This window comes from Lytechinus pictus, chromosome 10 (genome assembly GCF_037042905.1).
Source record: "Lytechinus pictus isolate F3 Inbred chromosome 10, Lp3.0, whole genome shotgun sequence".
Lineage (NCBI taxonomy): Eukaryota > Metazoa > Echinodermata > Echinoidea > Temnopleuroida > Toxopneustidae > Lytechinus > Lytechinus pictus.
Window position 1 is genome coordinate 17,106,603 of NC_087254.1, and position 13,952 is coordinate 17,120,554.

Consider the following 13,952-nt stretch of genomic DNA (forward strand, 5'->3'; position numbering starts at 1 on the left):
TGACTGGAATATGTGTGGTTTGTTGTGAGCCGAGAGGAACTGACTGGCTAGCTTGTAAACCTCTGATACAGCCTTGGCACTCTGCTCCCTGACCTGAAGGATTGACCTCACCCTAGACATTACACAAAAAGAAAAATTAAATGTAATTGAACAAACCATGAAAACAGTATTACAGCTGTATGGGAAAATATTTTTTTAAATACTTGTACAGATTGGAGGTATTTCATATTCCTCTGTTCATCAAAATTTCCTCTTTTTTCTCATTTAACCCAATTGCAAATTATGTGGATTCTTGGCAACTTGGGGATACTTTGTGGCAATTTTTGAGGCAATTTGGCTTCTGTATCTTTATTGCTTTATGTTGATATTGTTGTTATAAGGTATGACTTTTGTACACAATTTGTATGTGGGGACATTGTTGCCTAGTGGTTAGGACTCCCGTCTTTCGATCAGAGGGACATAGGTTCGAATCCCAGCCATGGCGTGTTTTCCTTCACTAAGAAATTTAACCGCATTGTGCGGCACTAGACCCAGGTGAGGTGAATGGGTACAAAGCAGGATAAATTCTTGAACGCACTGAGCACTTGAAGGCAGCTCCAGCTACAGCAGGAGTAATAATAATAGCGTGCATGTGTGTGCGTTTATTATTGAGTTTTGTCTGATGTGTATCAATCAAATATGATTATTTACATCTGGGACCTTTAAAGGTCAAGTCCACCCCAGAAAAATGTTTATTTGAATCAATAGAGAAAAATCAGACAAGCATAATGCTCAAAATTTCATAAAAATCGGATGTAAAATAAGTAATTTATGACATTTTAAAGTTTCGCTTATTTTTCACAAAATCGTTATATGCACAATTTAGTCACATGCAAATGACAGAGTCTATGATGTCCCTCACTCTTTCTTTTGTTTTTTATTGTTTGAATTACACAATGTTTTAATTTTTTAGAGATTTGACAAAAAGGACCAACTTGACTGGACCATAAAATGTTAAGCAATGGTAATTCCACATGTTCAGGGAGAAATAAAACTTTGTTTCACAGGACAATGAGAAAATTAAAATATTCATATAATAAAATGCAAAAGATATAGTGAGTGAGTGATGTCATCAGTCCCCTCATTTGCATACCGACAGGGATGTGCATATAACTCTTTTGTGAAATTAAGCAAAACTTTGAAATGTCATAACTTTCTTATTTTACATCCAATTATGATGAAAATTTTCAGTGCTATTCTTGTTGGATTTTTCTCTTTTTATTCAAATCAACTTTTTGTTGGGGTGGACTTGTCTTTTAACATCACCATCCAAAAGTCGTGACCAGGGCTCGAACCTCTGCATCAATTGCTTGGATTTCAGGCACACACCACAACGCCTTCGTAATAGATTACTTGTAGATAGATGATGCTATATAAAAGCCTATTATTATTATTAATATTATTATTATTATGTAACTGTGTCAGCTGCATGCAAGAAGGCCACCTGCAAAATGCCACGAGAATCAATCACATGTTAATACAGCTTTCTTGCAGACAGCAGCTAAAAAGGTCATTCAAAGTAATTTACCTCATGTGATCAAGGTGTGGGTTCTTAACGAAGTCTAGGACCAGCTTGATTTCTGGGTAGTACCTCAAAATAGTCTCTTCCTCAGCGGGACCCTACACCAGAAAACAATCAGAGAATAATGGTAACAGAATGAAATTCTTCTTTAACCTTTTGATTTTTTTATTTGAATTTATTTTTTCCACTCTTGTTTTCTTTTACAATGCAGAATAAAACATACATGATAAACAAAGAATAATTGAAGTACATAATATAAAGTTGAAAAAGTGAACATGTCGAGAAAAATAACAAAGTATTCAATGACTAAGTACAATAAGTCGGAAAAAAGTTTCTGTGAAAACAAATGTGGGGGAACCTGAATAAAAGCAAGGCTTGTACTTCTTAAGTCCCTCAAAAAATATGAATAGTACATGTATAATGATGTTATTGTTTTTCATGTATTAAAAAAAAATTCCTTTTTAGCATGTCCTGGTGTAACAATGCAAATGAATATTCATAACTCATATAACCAAAGGACATTGTCCCCTTCTTCCCCATGCTTCAAAGAGAGTAATATTTGTTTAAAAATTTGCAATATCATTTTGCAATCTCTCCTTGAAAATATGTTAATCCTTTCTACAGCAGCATAGTGTTATCGTAGAACTGTACTAACTATTACATTCTTTAATAACCAAGGTAATTAAGTGATTCTTTTCACGTTGGAAAAATCCAATACTCGAATCCAGGGATGGTGAAGGTTCTTTGAAAATCTTTGATGTTTTTTCTGCAGGAGAAGAGAAGGTCATACATGTACATGTAACAAAATACACAAAATCAACCCAGTGATTTCCTTATTGTACTTCTTTCTTTCCTCTCCTCCTCCCCTTATCTTTTTTTTTTTGCGGGGGGGGGGGGGAGGCTGGGAGTACAGAACTGTATGTAGCTGTTTCCATTTTTATTTTTGCATGTTAAAGGACAAGTCCACCCCAACAAAAAGTTGATTTGAATAAAAAGAGAAAAATCCAACAACAATAACACTGAAAATTTCATCAAAATCGGATGTACAGTAAGAAAGTTATGACATTTTAAAGTTTCACTTAATTGCACAAAACAGTTATGTGCACATCCTGGTGGTTATGCAAATGAGGAGACTGATGACGTCATCCACTCACTATTTCTTTTGTATTTCATTATATGAAATCGGGAATATTATATTTTTTCCTCATTGTCAAGTGAAACAACGATTAATTCCTCCCTGAACATGTGGAATGAGCATTGTTTAACATTATATGATTAAGTCAAGTTGGTCCTTATTGTCAAATCTATAAAAAATGAAATATTGTATAATTCAAACAATAAAAAACAAAAGAAATAGTGAGTGAGGGACATCATCGACTGTCTCATTTGAGTTGTGCATATCACTGTTTTGTGAAAAAAAGCAAAACTTTAAAATGTCATAACTTTCTTATTTTATATCTGATTTTGATGAAATTTTCAGCGTTTTGCTAGTTTAATTTTTCTCTATTTATTCAAATCAACATTTTTCTGGGGTGGACTTGACCTTTCATGATGGGGAAAAGTAAATGAATTTAAACATTTACCTGAAAACCTTCAAAGTCTGCAGTAGTGCTTGCATTCGACAGACTCCTCAGTGGAAGACTTTTGTTGATCTTCTAAGAAGAAAATAATGGTCATCAAAACAACAAATCAACAAACAGTGAAGACTGGTAATTATGTGAGGCTAGAGATGAATTTAGTGTATAAGGAAAAGTCTGCAATGCCGATTTGTATTTTATTTAAAGGTAAAAAAATTCCTAAATGCCAATCAGATTTTGCTAAAAAAAACAACATATTATTGACCCCATCATGGTGCTTCTATCATAAAGTTACCCGAACTAACTAAACATCAGAATGGACTTTCCTTTAATGCATATGAATTAACAGTAATTTCACTGCTAAATGTATCAAGAATCACTGTTTCTATGTATTTTTTTCCGTTTTGTGGGGTTTACATACAATGCTAATGTAATCAATAATATAACAATAAATTACAGTATATATTTGAAAATATCATACCTTTCGTTCTTGTTTCACTACAGGTGGAAATTCCAGAAGAAAAGATGCTTTGGCTCTGCACACATTCACTGTAAAGACAATGCAATCAACATTTAAATGCAATGAATGGAATGCAATCAGCACTGGAATGCAATCAACAAGGATACAATCATAATCATTTTACATGTAGACACCCTGATCTCTAAAGCCCTGTTCAGACGTTGGATCCTAGTCGGAGTAAAATTCTATTATGCATAGATCGAAATTCAAAAGATATTTCTCTTATCACGACCAAGAAAAGGCTCGGTTGTTTGGAGGAAGGGTCGAAGGAATCCCAGTCGGAGTAAAGTTCGGAGGAGTGCCCGTCGGGACAGAGTTACTCGAACCTTCCTCAGACCAACATACTCTTATTGGTTTCTAGGAGTATCTGAGTATTAAAGAGAAAGGTCAGAGTAACTCTTCAGACAGGCACTACTCCGACCTTTCCTCCGACCAAAACAGCCTTTGTCTTGGTCATGATAAGAGAAATATCATTTCAACATTAATCTATGCATAATAGCATTCTACTCCGACTAAGATCCAACGTCTGATCATGGCTTGCACGTATATTAAATAGATGCGTCATAGAAATGACATAGCACCCTTCTACATACCAGGTTCATCAGGATTGAAGTTGTCCTTAAGTGTGTTATTAGGGGCCTTTTTCTCCTCACTGTACACATACGTCTGTCTCAGATTAGCCTGTGAAGAGAAAAAAAGGAACACAAGACTAATGGTAAAAAGCAAGAAAATTGCAATTGATCGCAAGTCAATTTCAGGACTCCCAATCAATTGAAAGTTGTGTATTTCATTGCAAATTTACAATTGATTGATGGTCTGATTTTTGCTTGAACAAGTACAGTATAAATTTTATTTGATTTAGTTAAAATTGATCTACATGTATCTACTAGTATTGCAAATTTGCACTTGAAATCTGCAATTGATTGACAATTGACTGCAGTGACAGACAAATTGGCCCGAATTCACAAAGGTGGTTTTGAAAACCCACGGTTGAATCCATGGTTTATGCAGATTTCCTGTATAAATTACGCTTAATTTAGCGCGTATCGGGCGCGTGTATAAAAATGTCCAATGCTGATGCGCGCTTTTGTCACAGTGCGCTAAATTGACGCCTGTTGCCGTGGATATCCACGCTATTTTATTCATGAGTCCACTCTTCAAACAGTGGACTCATGAATAAAATAGCGTATCTAATCATGGTAACGGGCATCAATTTAGCGCACTGTGACAAAAGCGCGCATCAGCATTGGACATTTTTATACACGCGCCCGATACGCGCTAAATTAAGCGTAATTTATACAGGAAATCTGCATAAACCATGGACTCAACCGTGGGTTTTCAAAACCACCTTTGTGAATTCAGGCCATTGTCTTCCTGTAAATCCTTCCGATGAATGTGGATATTATATCCCCTGCATACAATCAATAAGCTACTAGTATTGCAAATTTGCACTTGAAATCTGCAATTGATTGACAATTGACTGCAGTGACAGACAAATTGGCCCGAATTCACAAAGGTGGTTTTGAAAACCCACGGTTGAATCCATGGTTTATGCAGATTTCCTGTATAAATTACGCTTAATTTAGCGCGTATTGGGCGCGTGTATAAAAATTCCAATGCTGATGCGCGCTTTTGTCACAGTGCGCCAAATTGACGCCTGTTCCACTCTTCAAACAGTGGACTCATGAATAAAATAGCGTATCTAATCATGGTAACGGGCATCAATTTGGCGCACTGTGATATTTTGTTTTTTATACACGTGCCAGATACGCGCTAAATTAAGCGTAATTTATACAGGAAATCTGCATAAACCATGGACTCAACCGTGGGTTTTCAAAACCACCTTTGTGAATTCGGGCCATTGTCTTCCTGTAAATCCTTCCGATGAATGTGGATATTATCAACCTAGACAATTTTTCAAAATATATTTCAGCCCTTTCAGTATCAAATATTATCTTGCAATGCCCTCATACACCAGTACATTCTGTATGATAGCAGATGGCATTCATATTTGACTGACTGCAGTGACGGACAAATCATTTGGATTGAACTCAAGTCTTTCCTGTAAATCCTTCCAATGAATGTGGATATTATATTCCCTGCATACATTCAATAAGCCACAGTGATGGGCAGGTAAGATGTACACAAAGTGGAGTGGGAATTCTGTCATCCTTCTGATATTGAGGAGTGGATGAAATTTCAATATGATAAAATAATCTTCAAAAAGACACAGTGCCTCCATCATTTATGCAGGCAAATGGAATTCCTATAGTGTTAAATTGTATGTTGGTACTTGAACTCAAATAGATGATGTCAACCTAGACAATCTTTCAAAATATATTTCAGCCTTTTCAGTATCAAATTTGTTCAAATAATCAGCGAATATATTCAAATTTATTCATTCAAAAGCATATCATGGACTCAATTTAATTGGATCTGACAAAGCAGTTAACTAAAGCACAATTTTCAAGTCTTACCAGAAATGGCCTGAGCCCTTCGGCTGTTCGGAAGGCATAAAGGATGTCATCTGTGATCGGTACTGATGTATCCTCGTTAACTGCAACAAAGAAAACAAGTCTGTTTCAGTCGGAAATTTGTTGCAGCTGTTATTCATGCATGTAGTTTAGCCCTCAATAAAGTCTGACCTTATTCATCCTGCTGTCACTTATCAAGAGGTTATTAACCAGCCAAAAAGAGTAAAAAAACATTTGAAACTTCCCATTCTATTTCATTTAATTTTCATCCGGTACAAACAAACAACATAATCAGTAATTTAGGATCATCCCTGGCCCCAACGAACATAGGTATTCTCAAACAATAAACTTCCATGGAAAAAGTGTCTTTCAATATTATTCTAATAACTGGCTATTTCCCTTGTTTGGACAGGCACCAGTCAAAAGATGGAAAGACACAAGAGGTACATGTAAGAGTGGACACTAATTTGGTATAAAAATAACAACTAATTTTGAATACTAATTTTGTCAAGAAACTTCGAACATTTAATTACAAATTATTATCTTCACATAATTCAATTAGTAAAATTGACACAAATCCTTTGAATAGATATTATAAAATGTATTTCAAATAAATCTTGGCCTACATTTGTAGACATCTTTGATTATATGAAGAAGGGGTAGTTCTTCAATTAACAGAACAATTAAACCATATTTTTCGAAATCAAAACAGACTAACCAGTGGAAAATTAATAAGAAACCTAGAATGGTAAAAACAAATGAAATGTACACACATGAGATATTAATCTTACTAACAGTATGAACTTGAAAGGGATTAGGAAGTTCCTTTTTGATAAAAAAAACATGCCATGCCATTTCAGTAACTGATACAAGTATAACTGTCGATAAAAAAGATTAACCCAATACTAAATAGAGACTCTGGATATGTACTGTCACCCATCTTTGGTCAAGTGATCAGGAGACACAGAGTTACAGACCTCAGGCAGCATTGTGTATGACTTGTCACTTGGAGTGGATGAAAGCTTGTCAAAGATATTAAGGTTGTTGTTTTATTTCATCATCCCCCAAAACAAAAGTTTTCTGTGTCACTGATACATCTGTCTGCATGGCGCTGGACTACACTCACCATATTTTTCTATGTACTCCCTGAGTGAACCAGAATGCCACAGCAGCGCTGCAAATACAGCATGGACAGTCCCAGTAATGACTGGTCCACCCATGTTAGGGGTCTGTCCCTTCTCATGGCATTCCTCAAGGAAGGTATCCACAGCCTTGGACACCAAGATGTCTTCAGCATCCGTCTCTGGGTCGCTACCTGGCTGATCCTCGTTGTTCGTGGCGATGGATGTATCTGGGGTGGGTTTGGTGGTTCCCTCGGCAACCTGGACCAGGAATTTGTGAACTCTGCTGCCCATGGTAACAAGGCTCTATATATATTGATTTAAAAGTCAGAGGTCATCGAAGGTAAAAATAACTCTTTCGGTCATTAAAAAAAAAGTAAAGTCAGGACAGCTGAAAGATCATTTAAATGTCCCTTTATAGAACAAATGAATCTATTAGACGTAATCTAAACAGTGATATAAATTAAACCCAAATCACTACTTTGAATCTAACATTTAATCTGTAATCCACAATCCAATCACAAAATCCCAAATCTAAGTGACCTAAAATCCAATCATTATCCCTATAAATTACTATATGCTATTGGACCTTAAACCCACTTGCACCACTTATCTTTAATCCTTAGGAGACAGCTGCCCCAAACCTAAATCTAACAATGACCTAAAATGTAAAATGTAATCACTATCCTTATAATAATAATCTAGTTATTCATAATGCGCTTCAGACGTATATTGTATGTATCTCAGTGCTTAACAGATTCATTATTATCCCCCGTCATCAGAATCAACCAGTCCTTACGGCACAAAATGTACATACATCCTTCACTCCCTGGGGAGTATTCAAGCCGGTCACAAATGAGGTGCACACATCACTGAACCAGCTACAATGAGTTTCACATTCTATCGGGTACCCATTTAGCACCTGGGTGGGGAGTAGCAAAGTATGGATTAAAGCCTTGCCTAAGGATGCAAGGCCATAGTGGGATTTGAACACATGACCCTGTGGATAAAAGAGGAGAATAAGAACCACTACACCACAGCTCTTCCGCCCTCCCATCCCTTACCCTACGGATTCCATATAATTTACGACTGGAGCAATTTCTACACTCACGTTCTCGCCGGAGAGTGACCGGAGCGGTTTGCCGACGTTGTGACCGCCTCTGAATAAGGTCTGGAAAAAGTTTTGAGATGAGAGGGCCTCCCGAGCCTTCCTCTTCTGTTCATCACTCTCCCATATCTCCTCTCGCATCTGTCTCTCTGTATAAAGCAATGAGTGTGTTCATGAAATGAATATGGTAATGTTTACACATCCAACAACATATTCAAATATGACATAGTTATATAAACAACAACAGGCATGATAATACTAGGGAGTTTGAGATTTCTCATCCATGACACAGCTTTACTGTGCACAAAACGAAAAGAGGAAAATGCAGTGTTGGGGGAGGAAATATTCCATATCATGGACGAGGTTGTGAGATCTAATGCTTCCTCATATACTAGTAATCTAAAACAGACAAAATACCATTCTTCGATAGCGAAATCAAATAACTGGTATTGCAAATTTGTTATTACATTAAGTTTGAAACGGGGCCCTGATTTGGGTAAATCAGCCTAACTACACTATTTCCCTTAATATTGCATTAAGGGGTTCAAAACTATTTTTTTCTTTTTCTCTTTCATTTTTTCTTTCTACCATTTTTCCTTTATTTTTTTTTCTTTATAATTTTGTAGACCTGCATTAATTTTGCAAATTATGTCTTTAAATGTCTTTGTTATCTGTTATTTGTTCATAATTTTGAACTGTATTTTAATGTTAAATGTTCTTTTTATCACCAGCTAATGAGGAAAGTGTTTTAACAGAAATTTGATTTCTTTTCTATGTATTTCTTTTCTCTTTCATTCTGAATATTGCATGATGAATATTTTCAATGTACTGACGTTTACTATTGTAATGAGTGTAATTGCGTTCTTGGAAATGAAATGAAATAAAACAAAATAAAGCAATGAAATGAAATAAAATAAAATAAAATAAACCAAAAAAAATAAAATAAGAACTATTCGTGCTCACCTGATTTAAGAGAGAGTATCTGAGAGCAGAGGGTTCCGATGAGCTTCGCCAATCCTAGCTGAAGATCATATAACCACGGCAATGATACATCTGGCTTGCCCTTGGCTATCACCTAGTTATGTAAAAAGAAATAAATGCATTTATGTCACATCATGAAGATCTGGGGCCTCGTAACACAAAGATTAGCGATGAATAGCAAAATGAAAGAACACACACTTCTGGGGCCCGTAACACAAAACTTAGCAATGATCGTAGAACACGATTCTACGATTGATTCCATTGACTACAATGTACAATCAATCGTGAAAATCAAGCGTACGATCAATCGCTAACCTTTGTGTTACGGACCCTGATTGGTTCCCGGTCAGTATTTTAAACCAAATGCACGTGTAACAGTGATAATGATTGGTCAGTCCATTTAGCGATTGATCGCTACTCTTTGTGTTACAGAGCCCAGGAAAGCTAATAAAATCATTAATCATACCATAATTTCAAGTATTTAGCTTAACCCTAATTCTCCCGGGGGGGGGGGGGGGGGGGGGGGCCATTATGGCCCCCCCTCGACAATTTTCGCGATATATCTGCTGCGCAAAATTTTTTGACCCCGCCGCTCACTGACTTTTTACTTTCAAGTCTCGCGCAAATTTTGAGACCAAATTTGTGATGCCCGGGTACGCGGTTACGACATTACGCAACATTATGTAAGTGCATGTCAGACCAAAAATTGCTCATAAACGTGATTTCATGTACAAATCCAATGCAAATTGTGTATTTGGCCAAAATTCATAAATGTATCATTATTTCTACTTTTAATGATTAAAATTAATTAATTTTGTCTTGTTTATGATTAGAATTAAGTCTGGAACGATTTCCATCGAAAAAACAATAAAAAACAAAAAGTAAAAAAACAAAGAAATACATAAGAAATTAAAAAAACAATAAAATACATAAGAGCTCGGTCTTGGTACCAGAATTTTTTCATTCACAATTGTTAGGAATGCTATAAAGAATATTTTCACCAAAAAATAGCATTCTAGGAGCTTTATTTAGTGAATCAGAGCAAAAAGTATGATTTCATGAATAAATTAGCATAATTAATTCATATAAAATGAAAATATATGAATTCAGTGAAATTTACCAATGCAACTGCGTAGATTACGTCATTCTCTACCATCATGCAAATTTTCGTTGTGATCGCGCAATCCACGGCTGAGATCTTAAGGGGGGGCCATAATGGCCCCCCCCCCCCCCCCCCGGGAATGACAAGAATCAAAATACCCCGGGAGATTGAGGGTTAAGTAGAATAGTTAACCATCTTTGCTATTCAGTTTTCTTTTTGGCTTAAATCTAAGTCGGCTCCTTACCTCGCTTTAATCTGAATTGCATGCAGTTTACAAACGTACATATGCGGAGTCATACATCCTGGGACAGGTGGATTTATACATCGTTTGGCTTAAGCCCAGCGCGCACTATGTGATGATGACGTCATTACGATTTGGATTTGAATTTGTTTTTATTCATTCAGGGGAGGCTCAAACTGGACTGAATTTCGATTTCAGTAGTCCTACCACTATTCTGAACTCTGATCCGTAAGATTTTATAAGTTGAAATATCCATATCAAATGTTATCTCAATTTCTTTCTAATTTGGATCGCAACGAATCGCAAAGCGTGAGCTGGGTTTCACTCTCTTTGGCTCCTATGTTCGAGTCCCTTTTAGCGCCCCTTTGCCAAAAGTGTTTATTCAATTGGAATTTTCTTAGTGTATGTGATGAAATAACCGTTATAACGTACAAAACTCTGCACAGACCATGGTTTTGTACCAAGGTACAATAGAAAGCCCTTTCGAGAATACAGACCATATGGTTTAAAGCCTGCTAATGTTTTTGGTAAAGGGTCAGTGTCACCTAACATTCTAACCAAACATAACTGTAGAGGCCATTGTATCTCTTTTCAATGCCGATTCTCTGTGAGAATTCCAAATATAATCAAATCTTAGACATCTAGCTAGCGCCCTCTAACGGCGATGTTTCATTTTTCTTTAATAATATCCTCATTGAGCGGTTATCGTACACATTTGGTGATTGGATATCAGAAACACAAAGACAAATGCATTCATATAATAATGAATTGGAATAGCGTTATATGTATTTAGGAGATTTAGGTACCTGTCAAAAGTCGTTGCATGTTTTATTACGAATCCAACTATAAACCGCATTCCCTATTGTTTTGTATTTAATGAAGTGTGAGGATTATTAAGATATTCAGATATTCAAAATAGTAATGAGAAGCCGCCTGGGGGCTTCCCCTGACAAAGACACGATTCTGATTTCTGACAAGGTATCTTACCAAAGTGGAAGACAGGCTTCAATCAAAAAATCAAACTTACATCAAAGCTATATCCCCAGAAGTTGTTACTGCTGTCGGAATGGAAGAGGAACTGAAGACGTTGACCACTGTTGAAGGTGACACTCGTCGGCCATTTGTCTGAGCCAACTTTCTGATCATAACGAGTCTTCACACCCTTGGAGTCTGTGAACTCCAAATAGTCATACCTGCAACAGACAATATAAAGAATGGTTGAACCCGTCTCCATTACCTGGGGAGTATTTCTGTCACCTGGCTACTACAAGGGGATGGTAATAACAAACTTTTTTTGGTATGTTTTATCAAAATAAATCAACATAATTACATATTTACAAGATTAAACTTGCGCATGGCGAATGTATCATGAAATGCATGAATTGCAATTCTTCATGTATCCTGTCCAGCGGCTACTGTACCTTCTTTCTGTTTCACACTTTGAGTCAAAGGTCACTTCAAAGAGGTCAGCACCGGGGCATGTGAAGATCTGTGTAACATGCTGGTTGTTGTCATAGTTATGAGCTGATTCAATGTGCCATTTCCTGAGGATGACTACATCTTCTTTGGCACTGCATTGGACCGGTGAGCCATCCTAGATTTAAAAATAACAGAGCATTTCATGAAAAAAAAGTATGTCATTATTACTGTCACATGCTACTGAAATCCTTGCATCTGATTGGTCTAGAGTAAATTAGTCGGTAAAAATCTTTGGCCCGAATTCACAAAGGCGGTTTTAAAACCATCGGTTAAACCCATGGTTTGTGCAGATTTCCTGTATAAATTATTTACCACGTATATTAAAAAGTGTCCAATGCTGATGCACCCTTTTGTCACAGTGCGCCAAATTGACGCCTGTTGCCATGGTTAAGTACGCTATTTTATTCATGAGTCCAATGTTTGAAGAGTGGACTCATTAATTCAAAACAATGGACTCCTGAATAAAATAGCGTGGATTAACCACGGCAACAGGCGTCAATTTGGTGCATTGTGAAAAAAGCGCGCATCAGCATTGGACATTTTTTAAATGTACGCGGTAAACAAGCGTAACATATATGAAATATGCATAAACCATGGGTTCAACCGTTGGTTTTAAAAACCACCTTTGTGAATTCAGGCCTATGTTTTCATAGTTATGAGCCGATTCCTTGTGCCATTTCCGAAGGATCACTATATCTTCCTTGGCACTGCCTTGGACCACTGAGCAATACTATACCAAATATCAATAACAGATGGAAAGTTGGGATTACTGCCTTTCTAACTGCAAAATATGACTGCAGTTTTGATAAGGCTGCAATAAATTGGATTTTTTTTTTTCAAATCAATATTTGAAGGTAATTACTGATTATGAAGGGGCATAGGCATTTGCCATTTGGTTAACCCTATATAGCCCAAGCTACTTTGATACTGCTTTTTTTTTTTTTTTTTTTTTTTTTTTGGGGGGGGTGGTTATTTGGCATTGGGTGGGCTACTCATGTTACAGATTTATCCTGAAAAATATCAAGGTGGGTCTAAAGAAGACCCCCCTGACATTTTTATTGATAAATCCACAATGTCTAAGGATGTGTAGAAATGTCGAACACACACACAGACTGAGAGACAGATACTCAGAAAGACAGACAGGATACCTAACTTGGAGTAGACTCCATGACTTGCTTTGGAAAGATGTCAACATATGTGTGCATGTAGAGTTTGCTTATCTCCACAACCATATTACAGTCAATGAGGTAAGTGTAGAAAAGACAGATCCATTTCACAAAATGTCACTTGAACAAACAAACAAACAAATAATCCGCCAATTGAAAAAATATCAAGACTACTGTTAATACCTTTCCACAGCCACACTTAGGAGCCTCGAAGCTCAAATTCCACAAGATAATTTCACTCTAACAAACAGTCAGACACACATACACTTAAAGGATAAGTCCACCCCAACAAAAAGTTGATTTGAATAAAAAGAGAAAAATCAAACGAGCATAACATTGAAAATTTCGACAAATTCGGATGTAAAATAAGTTATGACATTCTTAAGTTTCGCTTAATTTCACAAAACAGTTATATGCACATCCTGATCGGTATGCAAAAAAAGGAGACTGATGACGTCATCCACTCACTATTTCTTTTGTATTTTATTATATGAAATATAAAATATTTTAATTTTCTCCTCATTGTCAAGTGGAACAAAGATGAAATCCTCCCTGAACATGTGGAATTAGCTTTATTTCAATACTATATGGTTGAGTAAAGTAGGCCCTTGTTGTCAAATCT

At 36.3% G+C, this 13,952-nt stretch overlaps 1 protein-coding gene across 4 annotated transcripts in view; it reads right to left on the reverse strand.

The window, feature by feature from the left end:
* The window catches only part of LOC129270258 (zinc finger ZZ-type and EF-hand domain-containing protein 1-like), a 111,191-nt gene that overhangs the window by 50,359 nt on the left and 46,880 nt on the right, over positions 1-13,952 (reverse strand). For 2 of the 4 annotated variants that reach the window (XM_064105443.1, XM_064105441.1), the window contains exons 30-40: positions 12,107-12,279; positions 11,713-11,878; positions 9,325-9,436; positions 8,365-8,510; positions 7,259-7,559; positions 6,136-6,215; positions 4,252-4,339; positions 3,620-3,687; positions 3,145-3,213; positions 1,568-1,659; positions 1-112 (exon numbers count right to left, since the gene is read on the reverse strand). The exon at positions 1-112 is cut by the window's left edge and continues 62 nt beyond it. In XM_064105443.1, the coding sequence (XP_063961513.1) occupies positions 1-112; positions 1,568-1,659; positions 3,145-3,213; positions 3,620-3,687; positions 4,252-4,339; positions 6,136-6,215; positions 7,259-7,559; positions 8,365-8,510; positions 9,325-9,436; positions 11,713-11,878; positions 12,107-12,279 (1,407 nt within the window). Of the gene's footprint in view, positions 113-1,567; positions 1,660-3,144; positions 3,217-3,619; positions 3,688-4,251; positions 4,340-6,135; positions 6,216-7,258; positions 7,560-8,364; positions 8,511-9,324; positions 9,437-11,712; positions 11,879-12,106; positions 12,280-13,952 lie in introns of all 4 variants that reach the window. The other 2 variants (XM_064105442.1, XM_064105440.1) reach the window with 1 other exon arrangement.